The sequence below is a fragment of the Rattus norvegicus genome, chromosome 15 (assembly GCF_021556685.1).
Source record: "Rattus norvegicus strain SHRSP/BbbUtx chromosome 15, alternate assembly SHRSP_T2T, whole genome shotgun sequence".
Classification (NCBI taxonomy): domain Eukaryota; kingdom Metazoa; phylum Chordata; class Mammalia; order Rodentia; family Muridae; genus Rattus; species Rattus norvegicus.
The window spans coordinates 20,930,587-20,940,385 of NC_141548.1; the positions used below are offsets into that span (position 1 = coordinate 20,930,587).

The window sequence follows — 9,799 nt, forward strand, 5'->3', positions numbered from 1 at the left end:
AAGTTAATACTATCTCTGAGGCTTCAGGCAAACCAGAGTCAGTGTCATCCAGGGAGGGCTTGTAGCCACAAGGGACCACTACTGACCATTACCTCATCCCAAAAGAGGTTGGTCCTCTTTTTGGGATGGATGCCCTTAAAGCTCTGCTCACCACTGCTACCAGCAAGGGAGAGCTCTTGGCCAGGCAGTGGCTTCCTGCGGGGAAGGCCTGTGACAGGCTCCTGCAAGCACACTACCACCGCCTCCTCCATGCCTTGGTCAGCAGCTTCCACAGCTGGTTGATGAGATGTTCTGGGTTTTCCCACTCCAGGGCACACAGCTCGGCCTCCAGCAAGGCCCTGGTCTGGCACAGCACCATCGAGGGGTTGCTGTCAGAAGCCAGCAGGTTGCCCAGGTAGAACTCCAGTTCTAGCTCCCTGTACACCATGATGTGCTACAGCTTCTCTGCTTCTTCCTGCTCATTCTTGGCCAGCAGCACCTCTGCATTCTGCCCCTCCATGGCTCTCGCTTGCGTTTCAGTTCCCTCATTTTTGGGGATTTTAACTTTTAAGAATGGACAGAAAGTTTACAGTTCTTGTTTGCCCTATACCTGAGCACCTATGTTTTCAGGAAACAGGAGTTTTCATTGCACAAAATGGGATTGTAAGACAGGGATTTCAGGAAAAAACATGGGTGAATACATTGAAACCATGCCCCCTCCCAAGGCACAGTCCATGAAACAATGTACTCCAACTTGCATACATTAAAGGTGTAGGAACAAATATTGGCCTCCTGGGAACAGTAAAAACTGTGGAAATTGGACTATATGTGACATCCATGGACCCTGGGGTATACATTTCAGGGAGAAGAATCTCCCTCACCCAGGGTCTTTAGATTTTTGGCTGTTAACAAAGATGTTCTATCCAAATCAAGGCTTTAACCAACTCTCCCTGTCCTCAGAACTGAGCTGTAATGAAGCAGTGAGAACTTTGAAGTTGTGGAAGGAGAGTGTGCGAATGGGTGTTCCCTAGCTCAAAAGTGAGTCCTTGGAAAAGCCACTGCAGAACCTGGTCAGTCTGGGTAGAGGTAGTTAGCAAGTAAGCTATGGCATTTCCCAGTGATATCACCGGTGGTGTCTTCCCTCGAAATTCTCTTGTATCCAGGAGACACTAGAATGTTCTGTGATGTCACCAGTGTTGTGGTGACACCAACTGCCTGAGCCATTTCCCTTCATTTCCTAATGGGTTCCCGAGGAGGCATGTTCTCCAGGATCCTCAGTCTCTTTCGGAGGGACAATCATATCTATGCAGAGACAAGACCAAGGCAGAGGGAGGCCAGCCTTCTATCACGTTGGAGAACAAGACGAATGGAAAGGTCCTTGAGGAGGTCAAGTGAGTACTGGGCAGGGCAAGGGGAGCTTCCTGGAGGAGGTTGGCTTGAGCTGGTCCTTCCAGGAGTATGACGTATGATTTAGAGCCTCAGTCTTCCTAAATGGCTGACCCAGACTCAACAATTTCTGATCATTAGTTTGACAGAGAACCAAGACCTGTTATATGTCAAGGGCTTTCCTTGGATCTCTTTAGTGTCATAGGCAGTGTCAAAGAATACCAGGATGAGCCTCTGTAAGAATAACAAAGTGTCTCTCAGGATAGGCTGTGGAAGCACTTCCTCTCAGCAGTGTCCTGTAGATTATGTGGGTCATTGATGCCAAGAGGGATACTCTCCTGGTCATATATCAAGGTCTCAGTTACTTTGTCCTTGAACACACGTGACTAGGGATTCAAGATGTTAAGCAGTTTGGACTCAAGGACTTACCGGCCTCACATCAGACATTAGCTGAGAAGGTCCTCCAATTCTTCTTGTTTAGGCCAGCTTTAGAATTTGAGTGCAGAAGAATGGCTGTAGGAGGTGTGGTCTATATCTATGATGGCATATGTCACCATATGTCTATGATGGTGGGGAACAGGGACTGAGCTGAGTTCAGCTTAAAGATAGCTTTCTTGCTCCATCAGGGAGTCACTGTATCTGTAGACTGTTCATCCTCAGACTTCTGTTTTAGAGTAAGCATAGTTTTTCTTGACACTATGTCCACATATATGCCTGTTTACTGGTGTTTATCTACCTACAGAGTCTGATCAGAAAGCATCATCCCAACCCTCCACGACACCTGTTGAAGAGGAGAGAATGAAGCGTTTGGAGAACCTCAAAATTGCTCTCCACAAGGTGCAGAAGGAGAGAGATGAACTCAGGAGAATCCTGGCCGATTACCCTGGAAAGAATTTAAATGACAGGTAGTCACAGTGCAAGTTCTGTTAAATCCACATTTCCTCACATCACAGTAGGCTACAACTCCAGGGTGTCCTCATGGTCAAAATCACTTTCCTGATTGCATCAGAATGTGAAGATCAGATGGGAATGAGATGGTGGTGGCACAGGCTATTTTGATTCCTACAAACGTAAATCATAGCCTGTGGCCTGAATTACAGTCTGGGAATGAGGGTAGTAGTGTGTGAGCTCTCATTGTGTGGTTTAAGTAGCCTGGACAGGTGTTGGGTTGTGGGAATTTCTAGGTGCTCTGATTATGAGCAATCATTGTTGCAATTGACGTGGAGGTGCTTTGGGTTCAATAGGTCCTGTGAAGAGCTGGAGGGGCCTAATCCCTCTTGCTGCCTCACAGTGTGTGACTGGACTGTCAACAGGGTATCATTGTTGTTCTCTGATTTTATTCATTGTATTTTGAGATAATGCCACATTCTTGTATTTATTTGGCATTCTAATTGTATGAAAGAGAGAGAGAGAGAGAGAGAGAGAGAGAGAGAGAGAGAGAGTGTTTTGTGTGAGTTTGTGTGTGTGTATGCATGTGTGAGTGCGTTTGTGTGTATAACTTAAGATCTGGGTATTCTGTGTTCTGATTTGGCCTGAGAATTATCCTGTGTCAATTTCCATGGCATGATAATGATGTGGGTGAGAGCCTCACTTTGAACAGTACAACATTTCACATCTGCTCAGGTGGACACACATGGGAATCTCCTGGTGTGTGCTATAAATTCTTTTCCCTGTAAATACTGTCCATGTTCCTTTGGGTTTTCATGTAGCAATAGATTCTATGATTGAGAATTGTTACCTAAGAACAGGAGAATAGTCTTCATGGGTTTAAGTTGGAGCCTGGATGGTGGCACAGGACGCTCGAAAGTTCTTGGCAAGCTAGTCTATTCCTTCAAACCCTCTCAGGGAGCTCAAGCAAATCAGCTCCCTGCTTTTGTTTCCTGGCACTGCTGTCCCTGTGTTCATAATAATAAACTGAATAAATACCAAATGCACCCAGTACCAAGGAGTAAGGGCGTGGCATGTCCTAGGCTGGGGTAGTTCAGGATTCAGTCTGAATTCATGTAATTCTTGAATCCTTCATTCATAATGTTATTTGATCCTTGGACCACGCCCTGCCACAGGAACAAGTTTGAGTCCGAGATGCTCATGATGCAGCACGAGGAAGTGATGACCGACATGAAGAAAATGAGCGAGCAGATCAATACCGCTTTGGTCAAATGTAAAAACCTTACACTGGAAAATGACTGGTACTGGTGAGTAACTTACAAGGTTGTGACCCCAGCACTAGGCACAGCATGTGTCAGCCCATTCTTATCTTTGAAGTAAAGTGAGGATCAGGCTTTATAGTGTTTGAAGCAGACCAGGAAGCCTGTCTCTAAGGAAGGCTCTAGGATTTTTACCGCTTGTAGATAGTTTGAACAAATGGAAAGAGACTGTGAGATTCATCAGTCATTGTCCTTCCCAAATAGGGATCCTGTACATAGAAAATGTGTGCACAATGATGGAGTCATCAATCAATCCTGATGCTCTGGGGCTCTGACAGGACACACACACACACACACACACACACACACACACACACACAGGACACATAGAAAGATTGGCCTCCAAGGGACATTCTAATAAAATGGACATATAAGCACACATAACGATTAAGTCCACTTCTAGGAAAAACTTGAATCAATGGTGTCAGGTTTTTGAGAAGTGCCCTGAGTCTTCTGGAATGTTGCTCTTTTCTCCATTTGACCTGTCTCTAGGTTATGCTCCATGGCTACTGTGGACGTGGACTATAATCTGGGGCTCTCTTCTGATCAGGACCCTAGAAGGAGGAATGGACTTGGAGAAGTGGAGGAAGTTGGAGCCTGGCTGGGATTCACCATTTTTTCTTTGTGTCTCAGCCGCAGCTTCTGCCCCCTCCTAACTGAGTGTTTTGAGCTGAAGAACAATGCCCAGAGAGCATGGAATGAGTACAAAGGGCTTCTAAGGGATCAGATTGCACTGGAAGAATCCATTAAGGAAACAACAAGGTTCTGTGGGGAAGCCAGTATGAAAATCCGTGTAACAAGCAGCCTCAGGTAGGATGAATGAAGCATCAAGGGCAGGTTTTCCTGATATCTAAGCAGAAACCAAGTCAAACCAATTTAACCTTCTCCAACTTATCCAGACACTCTCCTAGGTCTCATCCAGTTGTTCATTTCTTTGCCCATTTACAAAACTTTCTGTGATTCTAGCTTCATGCAAGAAACTGGAGGATTGACAACCAAATCCTCCTGCTCAACTAGAAAATGCATTTCCTTAAGTGGGATCTGTTGATCACACATTGCACACTTACATGCTAGAGGGATGCCATGTGGTAGCCGTCTTTGTAGTGCCCAGAACTGATTAGAGTTCAGTTCACTTGCTGAAAGAATGGTTATCATTGTCAATTATGATGGGGCTTGTGGACTTTCTCTCCTTTTCCCTGTACATTGAAAATGGTCCCTTCTGCCTTTCCAAATGGTGGTTCATAGTGACGGAGCTTGAGAAGCGGTTTGTCAGTCCTGTTCTAGTGTTTTAGTGTTCTTTCCTGTGGCTTCTGTCCTGGAGCTGACTGGATGAACAGGGATGTAAGAAAGACTTCTCTCAGGGTGAGGGTTTGTGTGAGATATGTGAGGGTTAGAGGGAAATTTTTCTCCAACTCTCTCAACCTCGTGTGCCCAAGAAGTGCATTCCCTACACAGGTTTACTCTATAAGGGATGGAGAGCAGTGTCTACGCTCTCACTGACACATTTCCTTTGCCTAATCTGTATTCAACAACTGTGCTTCCAGAAGGATGGCCTCCTCATTCTTTTCTGCTTCTCACTTATGATTTCTGTCCTCTCTCTCTCTCTCTCTCTCTCTCTCTCTCTCTCTCTCTCTGTCTTTCTCTCTCTCTCCCCTCCCTCCTTCCCTACCTCCCCCTCTCCATTTCTCTCTGACTCTGTGTGTGTGTGTATGTGTGTGTGTGTGTTTGTGTCATTGGGCACAGATGTGTGAACATGGTTATGGCTATGGTACATATGTTACATTGGGAGTTGCTTGTTTTAAGTGTTTGCGCTATGGGTGCTTACATATAGAAGTGTGTGTATATGTGTGTTCGTGCATATGTGTGTGTGTGTGAACTCATCAAGTTTCTGAACACAGACACATATTTATATATATTGTATTAGTCTATATGTACACACATAGAAGCATGTAAAAGTATATATATATACATATATATACATATATATATAAAGAGAGAGAGAAAGAGAGAGAGAGAGAGAGAGAGAGAGAGAGAGAGAGAGAGAGAGAGAGAGAAAGAGGAAACACAATTTTTCCAATTAGTTTTTTTAAACTGTTCTTAATGGGGTTTTGATTACTATTGAAATTATTACAGTGGGAAAACTATTCATCAACATTGACATTACTTGGAGAAATCTCAGGAATAGGGTACAGGGATTTGAGGAGAGGCTGCTGTGTGAAATCCATGTACCTGAGTGTGGAAAGTGCTGACTCAGGGCTCTTCTGCCTCCTTTGCTCTCGGTGTGCAGTAACACTGGAAGGTCACGTGCTTGTTGTGTCTTCTCAACATCCTGGTTATGTTAATCGTTACCTGCCACCACTTTCTTTCTAGATCGGCCTAAACTTGATTGAATATACATTGGCTTTGGAGTTTGCTCTGGAAATTGTTAATTGAAAGATTAATTTGCTTAGAGTTGAATCTGCAGGCAGAAGATGTCCAGGAGTTATGCTGAGGTGGAATCACATCTTTGCCTCAGACAGAACCTTAGACTCAAAATAGTCCACAGCACCCACCCTGTGTTGGGTCTGTAGCACTCTTAACCATTGTTATTCAAAATCATTTGATCTGAGTGAAAACCATCTGTAAGGAGGGTTTAGAAAGTGATGACCCTCAGACATTGCTAGAGGTGTCAAATGGGTACCCCTGTGAGAAGCCATGTACAACTCTTGTGAAAGTTCAACCTTTGACACAGCGATTCCAGAACAAGAAGTAGGTGTCAGCAGAGAAACTGTGGCACATTAGTGTTGTAGTGGTTCACCTCAGAGCAGCCATGAAGCAAAATTATCCAGAAGTCCACCAGTCAGAAAGTGAAAAGGTACAATGTTGTCCAGCCCTTCCATGGACTGTGGCTGAGTTTGATTATACCTGCCAGCATTTGACTTTGAATCAGTCAGCCTTATCTCACTCGAATTATATCTGATAGCATCCCATTACAAGTTTTACCTTGGATTGTGGTTGTGGAGATTTCCTAGCTGTTTGTGCTGGTAGTTTGTTTCCCCTGTCAGGTACTGTATCCTAAAGGGACCTCATATTGAAAAATGCAGCTCACTTTGCATGCACTGGGAAACAGTGAGCAGAGGACAGAAGAGGCTCACCTGCCCCCACCCAGTGCTCTGTTGCCTGAAATCAGCCTCCTGTGCACAGCTTTGTGCCCTTGCTAAGCAGTCTTGGCTAACAGGCCTAGATGTCACATTTCTAATTTCTGATTTTCAGGGGAATACACTTTATTGGCTGAGCTGTCTTTAGGCTATGCTCACTTACCCCATTCCAGGTTTTTTTTTTTATGCCACAATAGTAGACTGGGTGATCTCTTCTATTACCATTAACTGGGAAACTAAGCACATTCTGCAAAATACTCTGCTTGTATGTGTGAACAAATATATTTGGGTGAGTTCAAAGGTGTGTATGTCTGTCTGTCTGTCTGTCTGTCTGTCTGTCTGTCTGTCTCTGTATACATGCCTGTCTCCATGGACAATATAATCTTCTAATGACCAGGATGAGGAGAGAATGTAGGAAAGTCTGTAGGACGCCCTGAATCAGAACAAACTGTTCACTGAGCAAAAGGCCTTGGCTGGGAAGATGCGGCATCATTTCGGTGTCACTGAGATGATTTGAAAGCACAGGATGAGAGGACCCAAGTAGATTCCCTGTACTTATGAACTGTCTTATTGGGTGTGTGACTTTCATCATAGTTATCAGCATCTGTCAGCTAGGAGCAGCTCAGAATATTATTCCTGTCCATTTTAAAAGAAATTCCATCCATGAAGGGTATGTGATCCATAGAGATTCTGGCTATGGTGTACTGATCCCTCCAGTCTGAGCTCTCTTGTATTATCTGAGCCCAGTGCCTTTAAGTCTCCCCACAAAGAGTTTTTTGATACCCATAAACAAAGGAGTGGTATAGTTTATTTTCTGCATGAGTATCTCCTTTAGAGTTCAATGCCTACCCTTGGCAAGATTTCCATGCAGCATATTCTTGCCAAATATAATATCACTTCAGTGTGCATGTACTTCTTGAGATATTGTTTCTGTGGGTCTTTGCAGATATTGAGGTTGTAAGTGGACCCCAGGCATATTCCTGCACTGGAGGAATAATGATAGTCTTCATTTCAGTGATGGCCAGGCCTCCAAGGCCTTCCTATTGTTTTCTAGGTTGTTCACATGTCTCCTCATCTGACATTGAGACGCTGCTACATGATTTTAAAATATAATATATATGGACGATTGGAATTATCTGCTGTTCACTGTTCAAGTTTTAGCAGTTTTAAAAGCTGGGAAAATATGCAGGCCTGTGGGGTCTCTTACCCTTCTCTCTTGGGCATGAGAAAATGACCTCAGATGAAAGATCATCCTGGATTATCCTGCTGAATTGTGCGCTATGTATGGGAGAAGTGACATGGCAGGTCCTCACCAGGCCTTTTCCACCCCTAGGTCTGAACACTCCAGCAGACGCTTGCCCATGGCCCAGACCAGGACTACAGCTCTCAGAGACAGACCTGTCCACCAGGAGCACTGAGGGTGCAAAGATTGATAACACCTCCCGCATCTCAGTCCTTGTAACCGTTCCAATCTTGGGCTGAATTTGAAAGACCTTGAGATGTGGCATGGAACACGCCTCACGTTTAACCCTTTGACGACTTGTCCATCAACAACCAACCACCCTGAATGAGGCGTCTACATTCCTCTTGAAGAGATTTTACCATCTTACCTGCCGTTCTGCTGTGTTTGCAAGGCCAGCAACAGGCTGGAGTTATATGTTGAAAAATCAGCAGGAATTGAATGCTGACTAATTTACTTGTTCTATTTGGTTTTTAGTTTGAAGTTTGGTTGTTTTATGCATTTGGTTTTATTTGTTTAAGTTTGAAGTTTTGTTATTCATTTGTTAACTTTAGTGTACTTAATTAATATTAATTAATTAATATTCCTAAGGCTATATACATTGAACTCATTGACTCCCCAATTTAAAATGTTCTTGAATAAATTAATGTTTGTCTATAAATAAAAATGTGACCTTTAACCCTTCACTCACAAGACCGTCCTGAGTCGTGTGTGGTTCTTCCTCCTGTAACAGCCCAAGTGTAAGGCAACAGTGGTTTTCTGCAAGTCTCATGAAGCGTAGGCTTCACCATCAGTTCACAGCAGCCAGAGCTGCACAGGAAACTGTGCTCTTGATGTAGACAGTGTGTCATACTCTGTGGAACCCCCTTCATGATTAAAATATCCTTGCTTCATCCCTGTGCTCACAAATTTAGCTTCCTTTATAATGACAAACAAAGGAGAAACACAGAAGTATTTCTCTAATACATTAGAGGAGATAAAAACATTCATTATGGGAATATAAAATGTTCAGGGCACACAGAGTTTGATGCCTGTGGATTCCTTGAAATACAGCATCAGCTATGACTGCACATTTAATGAATTCCACCAATTGTAGAGGAATGAAAATTTTTACTATTTTTGTTGTTGGTTTGTTTGTTATTGATAATGATGCTTTGCTGAGTTCATTTTGATATATATCATAGCTTCTTTTGGGCAGAGGTCTTACAGTTTTGAATTATTTCTTTTTGCAATTTGTAGTGATATTTTTATCTACATTTCAAATATTATCCCCTTTCCAGTTTCATCCCAGAAAACCCCTATTCTCTCCCCAGAACGCCCACCTCCATGTGTGTGCTACCCCAAGTGCCTGTCCTCTCCCTCCCACCTCCCCATATTCGTTTGCATGCAATTCTGCCAGCGGCCAGCAGAGGGCAGTGGATTTCACTCGGACTGGATGTGACAGAGAATTGTTAATTGCCCCTTAGGTCCTCTGGGATTCAAATTCTCAAATAGATGAGCCATGTCTCCAGTCCCTGTCCTGGACTTTTGTAATGAATTCTATTATTTACAACTTGTCTGCCAATTCTGTGAGTTTACTGAGAGAGCATTATCTAACTTGTCATTAATGAGTTTTTAAATGGCCATTTACAGAAATTTTAAACATTATTTCCTTGTGCACATTCACTAATGGGCTTATATAAAACATATTTGAAAAACTAAAACACTCTATAAAAACATAATTCAAATGCGGTATATATAAGCATAATACTCACAGTTGAAGAAACTTAAATGACATAGAAACTCATGTTAAATATTTATCATCCTTGGACACTACAGAAATGCCAATCAAAATTATTCTGAGATATTTT

The 9,799-nt window shown here is 43.2% G+C and overlaps 1 protein-coding gene across 1 annotated transcript; it reads left to right on the top strand.

Annotated features, from left to right (window-relative positions):
• Window positions 1-1,142: 1,142 nt before the first annotated feature.
• LOC148000865 (uncharacterized) lies at window positions 1,143-8,635 on the top strand. The gene is made up of 5 exons (XM_087586798.1): window positions 1,143-1,370; window positions 2,108-2,270; window positions 3,429-3,560; window positions 4,206-4,382; window positions 8,043-8,635. Exons 1-5 carry the CDS (start codon window positions 1,220-1,222, stop codon window positions 8,125-8,127), a joined length of 708 nt encoding a protein of 235 aa, XP_087442924.1. The 5' UTR covers window positions 1,143-1,219; the 3' UTR covers window positions 8,128-8,635.
• The last annotated feature ends 1,164 nt before the right edge of the window (window positions 8,636-9,799 follow it).

Coding starts and splice junctions, on each gene's coding strand:
- LOC148000865 (XM_087586798.1), top strand. CDS start 1,220: ATGGGTTCCCGAGGAGGCATGTTCTCCAGGATCCTCAGTCTCTTTCGG. Junction 2,271..3,428: donor GGAAAGAATTTAAATGACAG/GTAGTCACAGTG, acceptor GCCCTGCCACAG/GAACAAGTTTGAGTCCGAGA. Junction 3,561..4,205: donor CTGGAAAATGACTGGTACTG/GTGAGTAACTTA, acceptor TTTGTGTCTCAG/CCGCAGCTTCTGCCCCCTCC.